Here is a 22,402-nt window from a genome sequence, read left to right as displayed (position 1 = left end):
CTCAGCAGTCCATTGGGGAAATCTGCCCTGACAATCACAATATTGGATTCGATTAGTTTGACATAAACAAATTAAAAGTAACGTTATATTAATTCTACAAAATCGTGGTCCAAAGGAGTGTTTTGCATTTATATTTCACCTTTCATACCCCCTTCAGGAATTCCTAAATCACTTTACAGCTAGTGTATAAGTTCTAGTGGGCCCACCATATTGATGCAATCACAAAGAAAGCTCTACTTCCTCAGAAGATTGAGGATATTTGAATACTCCATCAAACATCTACAGGTGTATGATAGAGAGCATGCTGACTGGTTGCATCTTGACTTGATTCGGTAACTCGAAAGCCCAGGAATGAAGGAGGCTGCAGAAAGTGGTAGACAATGCTAGGTCTATCATGGGTACTGACCTCCCCACCGTCAAAGGGATCTGCAGGAGAGACTGCCTCAAAAAGGCAGCTAATATCATCAGACCCTGGCCATGCTGTCATCCCGCCAATACCATTGGGTTGAAGTTACAGGTGGCCTAAGAACCGTTCAAGAACAGCTTATTCTCAGGAACTACCAGGCTTTTGTACCTACACATCACCAATCACAATTCTATTTCAGCAACAATGAGTTATTTTGGACTTTGTTTTGGTTGTACTATATACTTCAGTTTAGCACTATTATGGACTGGTTACCTAGTATTATTAATTTATGCTGACAGCCTCTACCTCCTAACATGCATAGCCCCGCCAGACATCAGAAGAGCAGGAGCCAGCATGAAGGAGCGCCAGCGGCAGATAACAGATGAACGACATCCAATGTTTGGCCAGACACCATTTTCGACCCGCCTAAAGTCGAGGAAACATTTTCTTAACAGTGTGGCATTACAACAAGTGAAGCACGAGTCTCCATATGGGATGATAGAATATCCACTCTACCTCCCTCAACTACCATGGGACTAGTGGCAAGTGAGCAACTCCCTCCTGGTGCAGACGCAAGTTGGGCCAGATGGAAATGCCTCAACCGATTGAGAACTGGTGTTGGCAGAGCCACGGTGTCTGTAAACAAGGGGGATGTAACTCCAACGATGTCACCTGCGAATGTGGTATTGAACCACAAACAATGGATACACCTGCTGAAATGCCTTCAACTGGAAAACCAATGCACAGCTGCCGATCTCACTGCCTACAATGAAGATGCCGAGAAGTGTGTTCAGCTCTGGCTGAACAATATCTAATCTTGTGATGTGGACTCGATAAGATAAGATAAATTTATTGTATTACTGATTATTACATATTTATTTGTATGTTAATAGACTTGTAAAGCAACAGCAAGTAAGAATTTCATTGTTCCTTTGCCGGTACACATAACAATTAACACGCTCGACTCTTGACTGGTGTAAAACAGGAATAATGGTGGCTAATGTGCTTACAAATAAGTTCCATAAATAGCAACACTATAAATGACGAAATAAACTGCTCCTGGTGATCTTCCTTGCAGAACAAATATTAGGTAATCTGGGATAATTATCCTGATCTTTTGCTCTTTTGAGGGTTGTGAATGTAACAAACAAGGTCAGCACAACTGGCATTGTGCTAATTTCTTTAAATGGGACTTGGGGATAGGAGACTTGGGGACAGGAGACTTGGGGACAGGAGACTTGGGGACAGGAGACTTGGGGACAGGAGACTTGGGGACAGGAGACTTGGGGACAGGAGACTTGGGGACAGGAGACTTGGGGACAGGAGACGGGGACAGGAGACTTGGGGATAGGCGAGGAGCCCACCGAGAAAAAGATCACATCGCCATTCATGGTCATGACTTCTTAATGATGTGAGGAACCAAGAGTTCAGTTACTCATTCTAGTTCTCAAGGTATTGGTCCAGATAGCCAAACTTATTCTAGTTCTCATGGTATTGATCCAGTTAGATCTCAGTAAATGAACCCTTTCACCAAGTTGATGGCAAATAATTTGGCAAAAGCAATGCAATTGAATGTAAATTGAGATGATTATGACTTCCTATTGTTCAAAATTGGCACTGCTTAGTACGGTGCACAGTGAATGCTATTCGCCCATTCCTGCATGTTGTCTAGGTCTTGCACAAGATATGAATTGAATTGAACTGGATACTTTATTGTCACATGTGACAAGTCACAGTGAAATTCTTTGCTTGCATACCCAAGGTATGCAAATAGTCGCCACGTAAAAGGTGCTTACAAAGTTACAAAGTATCCCAGGCCAGGTATCGCCCCTTCCACCCCCCCTCCCCAGGCCGGGTCCACCTTTGTTCTCCCCTCTCCCACGCAGGGTCCCCCTTTGTTCTCCCCCCCCATGGTGCTCCCTCACAGGATCCTCCTTTGTTCCCGGTGATGCAGGCTCCGGCCGTGGGCTCCGTCCAACCCAGAACCAGTTTTCTCATTTGGCTTTATGGTAAATTGAGCACCGTGCAATTATCAGCAAACATATACGTAATTAGTTCAGTGATTAAAGAAAAGTCATTGAAGAAGCATCCAAGATGATGGGACTCAGATATTATACTATGGAATTACTGCAACAACATTATGAATTAGGATGGTTGAACCCCTTTGAAATAGTGTCTCAACATTGTACTTTTATTTGAGAGAACAGAAAAGGTCTTGGTTGGATGAAGAGAATTCAACCTGAAACATTTACTCTGTTTTCCTCTTCACGAAAGCTGCCTGACCTGCAGTGTTTCCAGCATTTTCAGTTTAAATTGCAGATATTCAGCATTTACTGTTTTTTATTCAGTAATGCCTCAGCTTAACATCTCAATGAAAAGAAAGCACCACCTCATCACTGCCTTTGGGAGTAGGATAGTATATTAATTTTGTGCTTAATTTAGGTCATCGCGTGATATTATTATCACGTGTTCCGAGAAACAGAAACAGATTGGTTTTGCACGCATGGTTTTAATCAAATCAGATCATTCTAAACATAAATACAATCAAGCCAAAGTACAATAGGTAGACCAAAGGGAAAGATACAGTGTAGAATATGGTTCTCAGCATTGTGTTGCAATAGTGCAAGTAATGGTCTTAGCACAATGTTCCATACAGACATTGTGGGCTGAAAGGCTTGTTCTTGTGCTGTACTGTCCTATGTTCTAGTTTCAGAGACAAAGTCCAATGTCCGCAATGAGGTAGAGGAAAAGCAGACTGTACCCGAGCTTATGAAAGGACCTAGACACAAAGTGCTGGAGTAACTCAGCGGGTCAGGCAGCATCTAGATGCTGACTTACTCCTGCACTTTGTGTCCTTTTATGTATAAACCAGCACCTGCAGTTTCTTGTATCTCCTACGTAAATGGTAATCGTTTTCCCACAAAATGGCCTGACAGCTGGCCAAGTGGCATGAAAGTGTAGGAAGGAACTGCAGATGCTGGTTTACATCGAAGATAGACAAAATGCTGGAGTAACTTAGCAGGACAGGCAGCATCTCTGGAGAGAAGGAGTTGGTGACATTTCGGGTCAAGACCCTTCTTCAGACTGAGAGTCAGGAGAGAGGGAGACTAGAGATATGGAAGGGTGAGGTGTGAAAACGACAGATCAAAGCAGACGTTGATCAAAAAAATGTAGAATGGTTCATTGTTAGCTGGGGAAGGTGACAATGAAGCAGACAACCACACGAGATGCAATGCCTGTCCCTATACCTCCTCCATCGACTCTCTTCAGGGACCCCGATGGTCGTCTCAGGTGAGGCAGAGGTTCACTTACACTACCTCCAACCTCATCTACTATATCCACTGTTCTTATAATGGACCATTGTGGTCTCCACCTTTGATCATCATTGCTGGTTTAACATTTGTCCTTTTGCCTATATTTTGTTCTTTGTACCTCTTCATATCTCTAGTTCCTCATCTCCCCTGACTCTCAATCTGAAGGAGGGTCTCTCGACCAGAAATTTCACCTTTTCCTTCCATCCAGAGATGCTGCCTGACCCGCTGAGCTACTCCAGCATTTGGTGTCGGCCAAGCGGCATGAAAGACCAAGTAACCTTTCACTGATCGAAGGTATTTATTCACAAAATGCTGGAGTAACTCAGCAGGTCAGGCAGCATCTCAGGAGAGAAGGAATGGGCGACGTTTCGGGTCGAGAGCCTTCTTCAGACTCGACCCGAAACGTCGCCCATTCCTTCTCTCCTGAGATGCTGCCTGACCTGCTGAGTTACTGCAGCATTTTGTGACTAAATACCTTCGATTTGTACCAGCATCTGCAGTTATTTTCTTATACCACCTTTCACTGATCTTTCTGTCTTCCGGGTGTGGGTTTCGACGCATGCGCTCTGACAACCCAAGCCTGGGGGCTTGACGTGATGACGTGTCCTCCCACCCACGTGGGCGGGCCCAGGGCGGCCCCAGGCGCATGCGCGCGGCGGCCGCCGGCCAGAGACGCTGACATGGTGTCCACGGTGACAGCGGCCGGGCTCCTGCGGCCGCTGCTGCGCCTCTGCGCCCTCTCCTTCCTCCTGCAGTCCTGCTGCCTGCTGGGCTCGGCGCACGGTCTCCTCGAAGGCCTCTACTGCGGCACCGTGTCCTGCTACGATGTGCTGGGCGTACCCAGGGAGGCCGGCAAGGGCGACATCGCCCGCGCCTACCGGCAGCTGGCCCGGCGCTACCACCCCGACCGCTACCGGCCGACCGAGGCCCAGGAGGACCCTGAGGCCAAGTTCCTGCTGGTCGTCACCGCCTACGAGACACTGAAGGTCAGCAGTAGATGGGGTGGTGGCGATGGCAATTAGACAGGTGGTGGGATGGAAGAGGGATAGACACAAAATGTTGGAGTAACTCAGCGGGGCAAGCAGCATCTCTGGAGAGAAGGAATGGGTCGAGACCCTTCATCAGACAGGGTAGACGAGGGACTTGGTTATCTCTCTCCCACTCCCAACTTTCCTACCCCAACCTTTTCACAGACTCCAGTCTCTGCACTGACTACAGTTGCAGACGCGATGGTGGTGATGGGTGGGTGGCTGCTGCAGTATCTGAGCACGGTGGGAGTGATGTGAACCCCAGGTCGGCGGGGGAGGGTGTTTGGGGGGCGGGGATTGATCCAAGCAAGGTTAGAGGAGAATGGTGAATGCCGGTGGTGGGGTCTGAGCACTACGTGGCAATGTCTTGGAGGAGGGGAAGGTGATGATGATAGACACAAAAAGCTGGAGTAACTCAGCAGGTCAGACAGCATCTCTGGAGAAAAGGAATATAATGTGGATAAATGTGAGGTTATCCACTTTGATGGCAAGAACAAGAAGGCAGGTTATTATCTGAATGGTGTCAGATTAGGAAAAGGGGAGGTGCAACGAGACGTGGGTGTCCTTGTACATCAGTCACGCCAGTAGGCAGTGAAGAAAGCAAATGGCATGTTGATCTTCACAGTAAGAGGATTTGAGTATAGGAGTAAGGAGGTCCTACTGCAGTTGTACAGGGCCTTGGTGAGACCACACCTGGAGTATTGTGTACAGTTTTGGTCTCCTAATTTGAGGAAGGACATTCTTGCTATTGAGGGTTCATCAGGTGAATTCCTGGGATGGCAGGGCTGACATATGATGAAAGAATGGATCGGTTGGGCTTATATTCACTGAAATTTAGAAGGATGAGAGAGGATCTTATAGAAAGATATAAAATTCTTAAGGGATTTTACAGGCTAGATACAAGCAAAATGTTCCCAATATTGGGGGAGTCCAGAACCAGGGGTCACAGTTTAAGAATATTTTTGTCTCTTTTAATCTGGTATTTTATTTTCACACGTTTAAATTATAATGTTTTATTTTTATTTGTCTACTGTATATCATGTTTTTATCCTTGCGAGTGAAGCACCATGGCAAATTTCTTATATGTATACATACCTGGGGAATGAATGAATAAGTTTGTTGGCCAAGTATGTGCATATACAAGGAATGTGCCTTGGTGCTCCGCTCATAAATGGCAACACAAACATACAGTTAACAATTAAGAATAAAGCGTAAACACATCAAAACAATAAGGATACAACATTACATGTGGGTGAAAATAAACCAGAGCAAAAAAGAGACTACAGACTTTGGTTATTGAGTAGAACTACCACTCGTGGAAAAAAAGCTGTTTTTATGTCTAGCTGTGGCTGCTTTGACAGTCCGGAGTCGCCTTCCAGAGGGAAGTGCTTCAAAGATTTTGTGGCCAGGGTGAGAGGGGTCAGAGATGATCTTGCCCGCTCGCATCCTGGCCCTTGCAGTGTACAGTCCGTCAATGGGGGGAAGGTTGCAGCCAACAACCTTCTCAGCTGAGCGAACCATCCATTGCAGCCTCCAGATGTCGTACTTGGTGGCTGAGCCAAACCAGACCATGATGGAGAAGGTGAGGATGGACTCAATGATAGCAGTATAGAATTGGACCATCATTGTCTGTGGCAGATTGTGTTTCCTCAGTTGCTGCAGGAAGTGCATCCTCTGTTGGGCCTTTTTGACTGTTGAGTCGATGGTGGCCCCCCATTTAAGGTCCCTGGAGATGATGGTTCCAAGGAACTTAAATGACTCCACAGATGTGACTGTGGTGTTGTTGATGGCGAGTGAGTTGGGGGAGGGGAGGGGGAGCTCTTCGAAAGTCTACAATCAGTTCCACTGTCTTAAGAGCATTGAGCTCCAGGTTGTTGCGATGGCACCAGGACGCCAGCTGTGTCACTTCCCGTCTGTTGGCAGATTCCTCCCCATCCTGGATCAGTCCAATCAGGGTTGTGTGATCCGCAAACTTGAGGAGCTTGACAGAGGAGTCTGTGGAGGTGCAGTCATTGGTGTAGAGATAGTAAAGGAGAGGGGAGAGTAAGCAGCCTTGCTCCTATGCTGAGGGTCTGCGGTGCCGAGATGTGCTTTCCCAGCCTCACATGCTGCTAATAAAATGTATTCAATTCAATAAGGGGTATGCCATTTAGGACTGAAATGAGGGAAAACATTTTCACCCAGAGAGTTGTGAACCTGTGGAATTCTCTGCCACAGAAGGCAGTGAAGGCCAATTCACTGGATGTTTTCAAGAGAGTTACATATAGCTCTGAGGGCTAACGGAATCAAGGGATATCGGGAGAAAGCAGGAACGGGGTACTGATTTTGGATGATCGGCCATGATCATATTGAATGGCAGTGCTGGCCCGGGCCGAATGGTCTGGGGAGGGAGAGAGAGAGAGAGAGATCACTCGTCCGACCTCCCAACTGCGCACGCGCGGACCTTCTCCCATTGTGATGATGGAAACAGAGGCGGGCAGGGCATGTGGAAAAGGGATTTATTAAAGTTTAAAACGTTATTTTTAAAGTCTAAAAAGTGAAAAGCTTTTAAAATATAACAACCATTGGAACCGCAGGACAATGGTGAGTAAGGTGGGCCTCCTTCATTGTCAGAGTGAGGCACAGCGCAAATTGGAGGAACAGCACCTCATATTTCCCTTGGGTAGCTTACACCCCAGCGGTATGAAGATTGACGTCTCTAACTTCAAGTAGCCCTTGCTTTCCCTTTCTCCCACCAGTCTTACTGTCTCCGACTACATTCTCTCTGTCCCGCCCACTCCCCTGACATCAGTCTGAAGAAGGGTCTCGACCCGAAACGTCACCCATTCCTTCTCTCCAGAGATGCTGCCCATCCCGCTGAGTTACGACAGCATTTTGTGTCTACCTGTGATTTAAGTCAGCATCTGCAGTTCTTTCTGCATATCATATGCATATCATATGTGCACACCATATACATATTAATATAGTGTACATACACCGCCCACACACCGCCACACCCCCTCCCCCCAAGTCTATGTGTGTAGAAAGGAACTGGAGATGCTGGTTCAAAGCAAAGGTGGACACAAAATGCTGGAGTAACTCAACGGGACAGGCAACATCTGTGGAGAGAAGGCATTGGTGATGTTTCGGGTCGACACCCTTCTTCACGCTTCTACCTCGGTGATTACAACTCAGCTTCCAGACATCCCAGTTCAGACCCAACGCATTACAAGTATCGACAGTGGATCTGCCGCTTTTCGCAACGTTTCTCCTTCTGTGCCTTGCGTTCTACACTGGCTGCGATGCGCCGGCACCTGCAGGCCCTTGCTCTGACTCTCCCGCAGCACTGCGTCTGAAGAAAGGTCTCGACTCGAAACCTCACCCATTCCTTCTCTAATGAGATACTGCCTGTCCCGTTGAGTTACTCCAGCATTTTGTGTCTACCCCCAAGTCTAGTTTAGAGCCTATTTGGAAGTTATAATGTTTAATAGCCTGATGACTGTAGGGAACAAGCTGTTCCTGAACCTGCATGGTACTGTTTTCAAGCTCCTATATCTTCTTCCTGATGGCAGGAGTGAAATGAGAGCGTGGCCAGGGCAGTGTGGGTCTCTGATGCTGGCTGCCATTTTGAGGTAGCAATTCCTGTAAATCCCTTAAATGGTGCGGAGGTCAGAACCCATCATGGACTGGGCAGTGTTCACCACTTTTTGCAATCTTCTTTGCACCTGGGCGATCAAGTTGCTGAACCAGGCTGGGATGCAACCAGTCAATATGCTGTCTACTGTCCACCTGTGGAAGTTCAAGAGAGTTGTCTCTGACTTACCTGTAGAGATTGACTTTTCTAATATTGGTGTTTCAATATCCATGTGTGCTATTATTATCCTTTGGATACAATACTTCTCAAAGTTTGTCATTATTGTGAGTAAATGTACACACAGCTTGTATTCCTGGATCCCAAAAATAAGATGGATTAATCTGTTTTGGTGATATTGCTGAGACGTAATTGGTAGATGAGGCTGTCACTTTCTGCTCACTTTGGAACATGGCCATCTTGTATGTTACTTGATAAGGGTGGCAGAATCTTCGCAGTGTACTTCTCCCTTATAGGGGAATGAATATAAGCCCAGATTGATCTGAATGAAGCTGCAGCTCAGTTTTCCCCACAGATCAGGGTACAATCATCTTTCATAAAATAACTGCACGGCTCATCTAACTAAACACAATATGGGGGTGAAAACTACGTCCATCCTTGCAACTATATCATCAACTTCAATGACCTGCATTAAACAAAGTGTATAATATCGAAAAAGCACAGTTCCTCACATGTGAAAATAAATAGTAAATGAAATGCGAGTTTATTTTTGAATATATAATGATCCTCCTATGGAGTGGAAAGAATGAAATCATATGCAGGGACATGGTTATCATAACCCAAAATGTGAAATATGGGGGAAGCCTGCAGCTTTCTTGAACCTTGTATTCTTGGAAGCTTTTAATTGGGAGTCGAGATAGGATTTCAACAGAAAGCACTGATCTTCATCATGCTGACAGTTAGATATTAATTAGTAATTCATCCAATAAGGTACATCAAATTTATGTGCAACTACAGATTGCACTTCAATTTCAGGCGTAAATTTTTAAGACCTGTCATTGCAATGATATCCAAAGCGGTCTCAAAATAATGGGAATCACAGAATGACCTTCTTCAACAAATTTATTCATTGCTTTAATCAACAGAATATTTATCTTTGACTTTATTTCATTAAAAGCGATGCTGCTTTGCAAAATGCCAATAGTGCACCAACTTGAGTTTCATTTGGAAGCACAGTGACTGGAGATGCTGAAATCTGGAGCATTAAAAAATAGCTGCTGGAGTAACTCAGCATGTCAGATATGATCACTGGAGGGAAAATGAACAGTCAGCATTTCGGGCTGAGACCTGGATGATCCATGCTCATCTGGATGAGCATCAGTCCAAATGACCAGCTGAGTTCCTCCAGTGGCTCTCCTCCTTTGCTAAGTGCTTTTATTTATTATTAGTAACATTAAATATGAAGATTGTAAATGGGAACACAGCTTATCAATTTCTTGCTATACCTATGTTTCTGTTACTCTTTGCAATAAGCGTTTTGGTATTGTCAGCGATAAACTAATTTATCAAAGTATTTGCGGACATTTGAAGGCAGTTACTAGCTTATATTATGAATTTAAGCAATTGTTGATTTTTGCAACTCTATCCCATGTAGGATGATGAAGCCAGGAAGGATTATGATTACATGCTTGATCACCCTGATGAATTCTACAGACACTACTATCATTATTACAAGAGAAGGCTGGCACCCAAAGTGGACGTCAGGATAGTTATTATAGTCACAGTCTGTGCTATTTCACTCTTTCAGGTAAACTATGTGTAATTATACATTCTTATATTAAATCAGTACTATATTTGATAGATTAGACTACACCATCTAAGCATGTGCATGAGTACGAGGTGTAATTGACTTGTATGCCCAGTTTCTGGCATCATCAGGCCAATGAGCTTTTCTGTTTTAATGAATCATTACTTATTTTTCAATAAAATCTAACTGATATCTAGTTTCCATTCAACTATGTCTCCCTTTTTTAATTTCAAATTTTACAGTTAAAACATACAATCAATGTTGAAAATTTAAATTGATTAGTGTGGTTTAGCTTAAATTTGATTTTTGGATTCTTGTTTCAAGAGACTAGAAAATCTGGAATTGTTTTTGATACTGAGGAGTAATATAAAGAGACCTTCAAATGAGGGGGATCGTGATTAAATATATTCCACTGGCCTGAGGATGGTTGGTAATGTAGATAAAAGACAAAAATAAAATCCTGTGAATGAAATGGGAATTGTTTATTGTTATTATTGGCAAATTGTTGTGGTCTGTGTCGCCTGGACACTGATTTGGTCATTTCAAAAGGTGTTTGCAGGGTTATGAATAATGATCAGGAAAATGGGATAATTTGTGATTAACTAATCTTCTCATAGTGGTTTTGCATTAAAAACAAATGCAATGCAAAGTAAAAATAAAGTTAAAGTACTGGGGGCACAGTAGTGTTATAAGAACAGGCTATGGGAAGATTATGAATCACAATAAATAAGATATGAACGAGCAAATCAACTGAAAAGATTATTTTTTTTGTGAGATATTGAATGTGGGTTGATTGTTCTGTGACAACATGTAATATTGATAAGTTACTGGGAATTATCATTCTGGACGCAGTTCCAGTGGTCTAAATGACCTTCCCAGTCTAATGGTAATGTCACACGTTGTTTGTCACAAATATTTACTTTCTGGTGAGATGTAGCAATGTGATGATGATAACTGTTCAAATATATCCGGAGACATTGGATTCCAATTAGATTAAGGTGGTCAAAAGAAATAGTTTGCAAACCCATAGTGTTCACTTTTATAAGGCACTAGCTGCTGTGGACCCGTTGGGTCCAAACCTCTCCTGCATTGGTCTAGCATCCTCCCCCTTCCCCTCCCCCCCACTCACCCACTTCAACCCCCCCTTGTCCCCCCCTCACCCATTCCATCCCCCCTCAACCCCCCTTAAAACTCCCTCAAACCTCTCCTGCATTAGTCTAGCACCCTCCCCTCCCACACTCCCGCTCCCCCATTCACCCACTCCATTCCCCCTCAACCTCCCCTCACCCACTCCATCCCCCCTCAATCCCCCTTAAAACTCCCCGGGGCCGGGGACGGCCGAGGAAAGGGGAGAGGGAGCCATCCTGGCCCTAGGTGCCAATCGCGGCGGCCAGCATCAGGAGAGCTCCCCCCCCCCTCATTGGCCGCCACTCGGATGGGTCCCGCCCCCTCCGAGCAGCAAACCTCCCCCAACTGCGCACGCGTGGATCCGGTGGTCATCTTCTTTGACCTCCCAGTGTGACGTTGAACACAGAGGTATTACTGCGCAGGCGCGGCTGACGGCCGCTGCAAGTGGAAAAGGGATTTATTAAAGTTTAAAATGTCAATAACAACAATTTGAGCGAAACTTGCGACTGCACACTGCAGGACAATGGTGAGTAAGGTGGGCCTAAAATTGTTGCGATATCGTGTACCGTTTTGGCTGTATTTTGGGAACAAACAAATATACATACAAGATGAGAGTTTTAGTCACAGACAGACACAGAGCACATGAAATACTCATGTCACATCAATGTCCTTTCACTTCCAGATTGAGTAAAGCTCATGCAATTAATGGAAGATTACAAATACAATATAATGCAAACAAAAAGATTTTTTGGCTAAAAATTGTTTTGCAGAATTTTGGTGTTGGGTGTAATGATTTGGTACTGAACATTGTCTTGAGACTTGCGTTTGTAAAATATTGCACGACTGGCTTTGTTCTGTTCAGCTTCTGTTATTTCTCTGCATTATGCTGTTGCAAATATGTTGAATTTCTGTTTTTATTGCAGTACTACAGCTGGTGGAGCAGTTACACAGAAGCCATTAATTATCTCACCACAGTGCCAAAGTATAGAATCCAGGCAGCAGAAATTGCTAAGCAGCAAGGTCTACTTAATAAAACTAAAGAGAAAGGAAAAAACAGACGCACTAAAGAAGAAATCAAAGAGGAGGAGGAGGAAATCATAAAAAACATTATCAAAAACAACATTGATATTAAAGGAGGTTATCAAAAGCCAAGGTTATATGATATACTTCTGTTCCAAATTGTTTTGGCTCCTTATCACATGTGTAGGTACATCATCTGGTACTGTAGGTGGATCTATCACTTTCACATTCTCAGAGAAGAATATGGAGAAGAAGAGAAGTTGTATGTTATCCGAAGAAACATGAGTATGTCACAAGGCCAGTTTGATAGTCTTGAAGATCATCAAAAAGAGACGTTTCTTGAGAGGAAACTGTGGTTAAAAGAGAACTTTGAGGTAAGCATTGCCTATTGCAGTCTAAATCACAATGAATTATGTGAACAAATTGCAAAATTAAAATTGAGATCTTATAATTGTGGTAATACTGCAATGAAAATGTAGTTTTAAATATTTTCAGTATTCCATATATATTGTATACAAACAAAAAAGGCAAAGGGCATTGGGAAAAATATTAAGATAATGATTTTTATAATTTAAAAGACTTTGAATTCCTCCTTGTGATTGGTATTGGAATGAGCCATTTTATAATAATTTGTTGTTAAAATTCACTGATTTACATTTTGTCTTCAGGAAAAGAGTTTAATGCATGGCTTTCCTACAATAATTCATCATGATAGCCAATTTTTCTTATCGGCTTTGTTAACTAATTGACTTCGGTATTGAGTTTTAGTCAGCATGTGACAATTATATCCATGTAATTTGTCCCAAATAGTTACAGATGCTGCCTGCAGCAGGGATGTAGATCAGCCGTGATCAGGATAGACTAGAGATATTAGCCTACTCCTGTTCTAAGTGATTGGGTTACAGTATGATGCGGCCCATGTGCTGGCATTTCAAGCATGATTCATTGGATTGTATGCGAGTGAGGGACTAAATGTTTTACTCCACAACCAACCGTTATTTGTGATCATATAACTCAAGCCAATAGACTTTCTCGATCTTAATCTGACTCATTTACGTGACTAACTTGATATGCCGAGAGGAACCAGCATACATGAGGTTTTAATCATGCCTGTGATGATTTAATTTTAGGTTTATAAGCTGGAACAAGAGGAAGAACTTAAAAAGAAAGTAGCCTTAGATCCACGATGGAAACGATATCGTCGGTGGATGAAAAATGAAGGTCCAGGGAGGTTAACCTTCATAGACGACTAAATACCTCTGTCTCTCCTCGCTGTTTATAGTGTACTTTTCTACAAAAAAAGTCTATTTTGATAACAGTATTGAATATCTTTAATCTAATAGCTCAGGACTCAGTTTATGCAATGGATTTGCAGTCCTAATACAACTTGGGCTCTTTCAAAAAAGAGGTTTGTTCTGAAATATTAGTGGAAATGTGCACTGATATTTAATGAAGAGGCTCAATACACTATTACTGCTCAAATTATATTTTTAAACTGGTAGGGGAATGAGCAGTTTTTTACAAAATAAATACTGGTTTCTTATTTACATATAGATATATTAATATATAGGCAAGATGAAAATTGTCAAGACTTAGTTAAGTCATTCATTGATCCTTGGACATTGTAGAATTTGTAGTTATAAATTAAACATGTCTTGATATTGAAAAAAATCAATGTAAGATTTAAACATTTAATGGTTAATTAGCTTTCTGGATGGAATTTTACATGATGTTTCTAACTGACTCAGACGTCTTGGGGTGCCTGCAAGTTAGAACTAAAATTGTATATTAAATTTTCAGCTGCTCAATTGCATGCACTTGGCTTGTAAACTGTTGCTGGATACAGTTTATATTAATTGTATTTATTGCTTATTTTCACATTTGGATGCAATTATTTTTGTGTTATTTGCAAAATCAACAGATCGTACTGTTTTTCAACATTTCATTTGACAAGAGTTTGCTGCATTTGATGGAGTTATATAAGTTATCTTAGCTTGGGAACAAGCTTGATACGATTTACAATGTGATTCAATAATAGTTTCCTCTGAATTAGATATTTTTAGAATGCAATTGCTACTGTTTGATATACAGCTATTAAAATTACTGTTTTGCTATGTACTTAATGTCTCTTCCTACCTGTTGGAGTATTTTGAAGTACATCTTCATTTGGCTTTTGATGTGCATCATACTCTGAAACTTTAATACATTTAGCAAAATTTCTTATTGAATGAATATTATAATTGTGCTTTAGTATGAAGCTGCAAGCCAAAATATTTTGGTTTTCACTGTAAAAATATAGATTGCCCCATTCACAGCTGACTTATTTTCTTTATAAAGGTAGGACTTGGTTCTTGCTGTGCTGTATGTATCTAATACCTCTGAATGCAGTCTTGCTGTGATGGATCTGGAAAAATTAGTCACAGACTAGTTTTCTAGAAAATGTTACATTATGCGAATATTCTTAAATAATGCAATCGGTGGATTATTTCAATGTATTGCAACTAATATTTGGTTTAGGATTTTCCCTTGATGTACCGATTGGCATTACACTACATTAAAATAGATTTTCAGTTACAACATTCAACTTGGAACATCTATTCTAAGCCCAATAACATGGCAAAACATGAGATTTTTCATTTCTCTATTTTCGGTCATTACAGATTTGGAAAACAAGATGTCAAAATCTTACAAGGTATTTTTAATTAATTTAATATGCAAAAAATAAAAGTTTAATTTTTTTTTGCAATTTTAGAGATAATTAATCCTACCTTTTTCTATTCCGAAGCTTTATTTTGAATAAAATTTGCATTCAAATAATATAAAGCATGATTAATAAGTCAATGTGTCACCAAGTGCTCAATCTGTTTATCATGTCATCGCAATTTTATTCTTTATAAATGTATCTACCCTTTAAGTGACTAATGGTACTTGCCACTTAATAGTAACATCACTACTGAAAACTGACAGGCTTCTCTTTCACCAATTATGTTGAAAATATTTTATCAATAAGTGGGCAGTTGTGTTATGTTGGCCACATGCATTTTTTGTTTTGCTGGCAAATATCAACTACTAAAAATTACCTTTTCTTTCAAAAACTGCCTCAAAAATAAGTTTATATTATAGACATAATACATTGCATGGATTATTTTTTTTAATGTCCCAACAATAGTTTCATACTAGAAGATAATTTGAGTGATTCCCTACCTCAAGTCTGAGATTTGAGAATAAAAGCTCATACTGATGTAATGCTTTTAATCAAATAGATTGCCCTGTTACAAAACTGGATACCAAATCACCAAGAGATGACCAAAGGGTTGGTCATAGGGGTTGCTTCCAGATCCTATAAAAATGGGAATACTGGACTTCACTGAATATCTTTTGTTTAAAGAAATAATTAGTAACTTTAATGCTGCAGTGTGATTTGGATGAAAAAAGTACAGGTTCAGTACTCTGTCTTTGGAGCTTTCTTAATTAGGGTTTAGTTTTGTCTATTGCCAAAGATTAGAGAAGAGCACGTCAAATGAGCAACCAACTTTGAATGCCAGGCCACTATTTATCTTTCAAATCATTATCTGGTCATTGTCACGTTGCTGTATATGGAAGCTTGCTGTAAACATGTCATCTACAACTGCACTGACAAAATATTTTCTCAAGCATTTTGTGACATGAGGCAAGTGCTACATTAATTCAAGATCATACTAACCACACTGCAAGGCATCAATGCCTTAGGCTGAGGAGGAAAACGAAACTAATAAGAATAGCATATCCAAGTCTGAGGCTGCAAACCGTACACTGTTTGGAAAAACCTTCAAGAAGTGCCATTTGTTTATTGTTGAAGTTAATGATGGCATTCCTTTGCTGATTTCTTTTTATGATGTAAGCATGTGTTTACATTGTTAATCGGGTTTTGGATGTTCGTCTAAGAATTAGTTCAAATTTGGATCAATCTCTCTTCCCCCTTTTAAATATTTCCTGAATGTAATTAACTTTTTCTAATTTTTAATGACCAAATTACTGCCAAAATGTATTATATAAAACAATGAAGTAGGAAAATGTCATGATTGATATTTGTTAAATTATTAAATGACCACACTATTCAAAGTTATTTTTTCTGGTGAATAATAAAGAACTTTGAACTTAGAGTACAATATTTGAATGTGAAATTGTGAATAAATTTAACTCGATTTTTGCAATGTTATCTGAATTTCCCAGTAGATAATACTTTAAAATTGCATTTCTGACCTTTTTAAAATTAAATTTTCAAAATAAACATTACATCTTCTATGCTGCTACTCTGTATGGTGCTATTGGAGTCACAGAGATACAGCACAGATCTAGCTCAACTAGCCCACATCAAGCATTCATTTACTCCCCCAGATTCTATCCCTCACCCACACACCTGGACAATTTACACCGGCTAACTAACCTACCGTTGAGATGTTGGGGAGGCATGACCAGGGGAAATTCTAGGTCATGGAGAATTCCACAGATGAAAGTATTGACCGAATAGTCCCATTTCGCACACTCCCCTTGTACAGTTTTCTTTCCCAAGGACTTACCCCGACTAACCCTCACACATCCCTGTTAAATCTGCACTTACCACCACCTCTGACAGCAAAACATGTACTCCCCACCCTATCACATCCATTGAATCTCCTACCACCTTCACCTGATGTACTCTGCAATCTCTGAAGAAGGTGTCGAGCCGAGGCGTCGCCTATTTTTCTCCAGTGAAGCTACCTGACCTGCATTTTGTGTCTACTATTGCATCTGCTGTTCCTTACTACACGTACTCTGCACTTCCCTGCTTCCTTTCAGCTCTAGTTCTTCATAAGTAGCCTCTGGCTGGAGGAGTCCTCTCCCCATTGCCCAGGCTTGTTGGTCCCACCTCGTTTGAGGCCAGAGGCTGTGATCACCACTCTATGACTCAAGCCCGCACATCACCCATCACCGCCACAAGTCCTGGAGTGCCCTCGTTAAGGCTAGTGTGGCCCTGGTTCCAGTGGTGAAAATGACATGAGTTGAACTGTTTCCCATTAGTCTTGAGTAATGTGTAAAATTCTGGGTATTTAAGGTAGGATATATTGACTTCAATACAATGTAGTGTAGTTTTACCAAGATGATCCCAAACTTTAAGACTTGCAGAATGAGATTACCCAACCTAAAATTAAGGGCTGTATTATCTGAAGATTAGGGAGTGATTCATTGGAGTTGACAAGATATTAAACAGAGCTGATAAGTGGATGGAGAGTTAGGGAATCCATTATTGGATTAGAGATCAAAAGAACCAGGCCTTCTGGTAGATTTGTCAGGAAACTGTTTACATGCACAATGTGGTGCAAGTTTGTAACATCCATTTGCAAATAAATGGTAATGGATCAAATGTTAATTATAAACTGAAGATTATTTTAACCAAGGTATTGGTAGATAGGGAGCTGGGTCTCATATTACCCATGTTCTTGTTGAATAGAGGAATAGACCTGTATGAAAACATGTCTTACTCCAATGGACCCCTACATGCCATCCCTGGGTTACGGACAGCCGGCCGATGGACACTCCTACATACTAACAAACTACCATAATATTATTAAATTCAGAAATCTGACATTCTGTACATATATTTGTTCATATGAAGGACAGAACAACTTACTATTTCTACTTTTAATAATTAATCTATCTTATCACTCATTGCTTTTGATGCTATTCAATACAATTCTGTGGAGGTATCGTCACATTGAGTGATATTTGTGTACTTTTTGGCAAAAATAGACAAATTGACTTGGACATCTATAAGAACAGAATCTGCTCATTATTTGGTATAGGCTTGTACTTACAACTAATAAGTATAGAAGCTGCCTCAAGAGTAATGGATCTGTACAGCAATCTGACAGGTCAAATGTTGGCGTTTCATGGATTATTATCTTTACACAGATTTTGCAATCTCAGTTTAATTTAGTTTAATTAAGAAATACAACATTGAAACAGGTCCTTCGGCTCACTTAGTCCACGTCACCCATACACTAGCTCTATTCTACAGACTGGGGACAATTTGCAGAAGTCAATTAACCTTCAAACCAACACATCTTTGGAATGTGGGAGGAAACCAGAGCACCCAGAGAAAACCTACGCAGTCACAGGGAGCACCCGTAGTCAAGTTAGAACCTGGGTCTCTGGCGCTTTAAGGCAACTCTATTTCTGCACCACTGCCGCCACTAGTTGGGTGGTGCAAGTGCCTTGTATCTCAAACATTACCTGGCGCGCTGTTATTCCAGCATTTTGTGTATCTTCAGTATAAACCAGCATCTGCAGTTCCTTTCTACATACTATCATTCTTCTGATTGGTGTCAGTAATACAGTAAATTGTATCCTTGTCAGCATCCTAATGCAAATTCTCTATAGTTATCTTTAATTAAATTATCTATCTGAGTTTCTGAATTGGCCTGTACAATATTTCCTTTGTTTATAACGATTATTAATTTACTTTGCTAACAACCATTAATACCACATCCTGTTTTCCATGAATGCACCATATCTCAGAGATACAGCACAGATCTAGCTCAACTAGCCCACATCAAGCATTCATTTACTCCCCCAGATTCTATCCCTCACCCACACACCTGGACAATTTACATCGGCTAATTAACCTACCGTTGAGATGTTGGGGAGGCATGACCAGGGGAAATTCTAGGTCATGGAGAATTCCACAGATGAAAGTACTTGTAACCTGAAAGTTTAGACCCAGTATTCTGAAGTATCCTCTATTTTGAAGATGTACCATTAACTAGTTTTGAGAGCCCGTCTCAGGTGGTTTGTATGATGTTAAATATTCGTGCATATGCTTTAATCAGACCTGTTGCAAACTTTATTAATTTACCACCCACTAATGATGCTGAATTATCCAATAACTCAATATGATTATGCATTTCTAGTTAAATATCTAGTTAAAAATAACTCCATTAATTGCTGTTGTGGTCGTGCATTTGTGTTTCGGTATTTGAAATATAATCCAAAATGGTCAACCATTCCATTTTACAAATGAAAACTTTGTGGACATTGCTACTTTCACAATACTGTCTTTTATAAAATAAACCATATGAAGTATCAACATTTCAAAACTAAGATAAAGCAAAACATGAACAGTACAGGAATAATGCAACTGTTAATTGAAAAAAAAGCCACTGGTGTCTTTGCAACGCATTTAATCTCCTACTTATGCAGATAGAGAACCCAAATTGTTGGTTTATAACGATATCCAACCGTAAAAGGAAAAGGAAGCTTTGGTTGCTGCACCCAGATCACTTAATATTATTGCACTGGATTACAAGTTTAATGTTTCCATTAGCAAAGATTTTACCACATGTTCTAGTCATTTTGGTTCTGTAAAAAATATATAATATTCTTGAATATATGTTTAAAATGAAAGTGCTAGATCATATGGAATTAACAACACTGAGCCGAAGGTGCAAAGTCAAGCTTGGAATGGTAAATAGGGAAATTATTAGGTAATACAAGCATTTGTTTTATCCTCATAAGGAGAGAGTTCTTGAGTTAAGAAATTCCTTGGAATACCAATTCATGAATGAATAAAATGGGAAGTGTCATTAATTTGGGCTATAACGTGCATGGGAAGTTACTGGGTGCCAGCCGAAAAAGGTGCAGTAGAAGACACTGGCCATTTGGGGGCAGATGGAACAAGGCAATCAACCATCTGTGAGAAAAGACAAAGTGTTGGAAGACCTCAGCAGGTCGGGCAGCATCTGTGGAGGGAATGTTTAAGTTTAGTTTAGAGATACAGCGCTTAAACAGTCCCTGCGGCCCACCGAGTCTGCACCGACCAGTGATCCCCGCAGATTAACTCTACCCTACATACACTAGAGACAATTTTACATTTATACCAAGCCCATTAACCCACAAACCTGTACGACTTTGGAGGGTGGGAGGAAACCCATGCAGACCATGGGAAAAACACACAAACTCCGTACAGATAAGCACCCGTAGTCAGGATCGAACCTGGATCTCTGGCGCTGTAAGGCAGTAACTCTACGGCTATGCCCAAGATGCTGCCGATTGGACAGACAATGTTTCAGATTGGGACCCTTTTTTGGATGGCTGTGCATCTTGGCATAAGGAATAGGAGTAGAATCATGGCTGATCTCTCCCTCATAACCCCATTCTCCTGCCTTCTCCCCATAACCTCTGACACCCGTATTAATCAAGAATCTATCTATCTCTGCCTTAAAAATGTCCACTGAGTTGGCCTCCACGGCCTTCTGTAGCAACAAATTCCACAGATTCACCATCCTCTGACTAAAGAAATTTCTCCTCATCTCCTTCCTAAAGCAACGTCCTTTAATTCTGAGGCTATGACCTCGAGTCCCAGACTCTCCCACTAGTGGAAACATCCTCTCCACATCCACTCTATCTTAGCCTTTCACTATTCTGTATGTTTCAATGAGGTTTCCCCCTTATTCTTCTAAACTCCAGCGAGTACAGGCACAGTGCCAACAAATGGTCACTGAGAAAGTGCAGATTCCATACACACAGCACCCGAGGTCAGGACCGGATCTGAGTCTTTGGTGCTATGTGGTAGCAGTTCTACCAGCTCTACCACTTTCCCACCACTGTTTCCAAGATATCCCAAAGCAAATGTTAAGCATGTGAACCTTCAACTGTTACGTCACTTTAATGGTTTATCTTAAACTTACATACCAGTCAAAATCCCAAAATGAAAGTCCCTGTTCTCAAGACAGGTAAATTTGCTGTACTGGGACCTATGAATTGGGATTGTCATCTGTATGGATTTATGCAGGTGGTCTATTTGGCTTGTGTTTCTACATGACAATTGTGCTGGGAGCAGGTTAAGCAGCACATTTTCTGTGGCTGTTCTGTGCAGTTTGCGGTCCTATCACCTGGAATTTGGATTAGGAAGCCTTCTGCTGCAGAACCCCAGGCATAGAGAGCAGAATGGGGATGTCACACAGCAGCACTAGACATGATAGTATACTTTTGGATTACCTTGGACAGTCTTTGCCACACATCCTGACCCCACCAAGCTCCCCTCATTATCACAGCCATTGGGATGGCCCACCTACTCCACCTGGCTCTCCCTCAGATTCTCTTCCTTCCCTTTCATTAACTCCATGTCAGACTCCCTAGCTCCCATCTGTCTGGTCTCATGCTTGTTGGGTACCTTCCCTATCTTCTGCCCACCTAACCCACCATCCCCTGGTTGCCTCAAACTTCTTCCTCGATAGTGATGAACTGTTGGGAATGAGGACCATCTATCTCTTGGGGCTTTGGCCAAATATTTAAGGCTGCAGAAATGATACCTGGTGCGCCACTTAATTCTTGGGGTCTTCAGCATCCTGGCACCAAGGAGCTGGCCCTTGCTGGTCCAACCATTGCCATTGACTCTGGGGCCTTGAACTCAGTTGATCAAGGCTGGACCAAAGATTACAGGAACCAAGAAGCCCAGGCAGAAATTATTTGTCTGCCATTGTCTTCAAATTAAAGATTGCTGAAATTGTCAACAATATAATTGTGCTGATTTGTACAGTTCTGAGTGTGTTCTGTTTGATCTGGTCTAACTCATAAGTATGCCTGGTTTCATTCTGCAGAAGTGGTAGGAGCCCCACTCTCCCTGCAAATTATAGGGTGTGATATTTGTTTGAAGATAGAAGAGCACAGTACAAGAATAGGCCAGGTCGCAATGTTTGTACCGAACATGATGCTAAAATAAACTAATCTCGTCAGCCTGCACATGGTCTATATCCCTTCATTCCCTACATATTCATGTGCCAATTTAAAAGCCTCTAAATTTGATCAGATCTGCCTCCACCATCATCTCTGGCTGCACATTCCAGGCACCGACTGTTCTCTGTGTAAAAAAACTTGCCGCACACATCTTTAAATTTTGTCCCTCACATCTGAAATGTATGCCCTCTAGTCCTTGCCATTTCCATCCTCTTTCCACTTCCTTTTAAAGGCCATTTCCCTGTCATTATCCAACGATTCTTCCAAAGCTATTTCAACGTTTCACTCCAGATTCCATCTGTGCAACCAAGAAGCCAAACACTGACTGAACATTACCTGGTCTGGTACCCCTCTTGAAAACTGCGATCACCCAGT

At 41.5% G+C, this 22,402-nt stretch overlaps 1 protein-coding gene across 1 annotated transcript; it reads left to right on the top strand.

The window, feature by feature from the left end:
• Positions 1–4,372: 4,372 nt before the first annotated feature.
• On the top strand, positions 4,373–16,382 carry dnajc25 (DnaJ (Hsp40) homolog, subfamily C, member 25). Its single transcript, XM_078395050.1, has 4 exons — positions 4,373–4,706; positions 9,974–10,126; positions 12,178–12,648; positions 13,405–16,382. Exons 1-4 carry the CDS (start codon positions 4,401–4,403, stop codon positions 13,525–13,527), a joined length of 1,053 nt encoding a protein of 350 aa, XP_078251176.1. The 5' UTR covers positions 4,373–4,400; the 3' UTR covers positions 13,528–16,382.
• The last annotated feature ends 6,020 nt before the right edge of the window (positions 16,383–22,402 follow it).

Source organism: Rhinoraja longicauda, chromosome 3 (assembly GCF_053455715.1).
Source record: "Rhinoraja longicauda isolate Sanriku21f chromosome 3, sRhiLon1.1, whole genome shotgun sequence".
NCBI classification, from domain to species: domain Eukaryota; kingdom Metazoa; phylum Chordata; class Chondrichthyes; order Rajiformes; family Arhynchobatidae; genus Rhinoraja; species Rhinoraja longicauda.
Note: the sequence above shows the minus strand (reverse complement) of the source record. Positions and strands in the feature narration are given on the sequence as shown.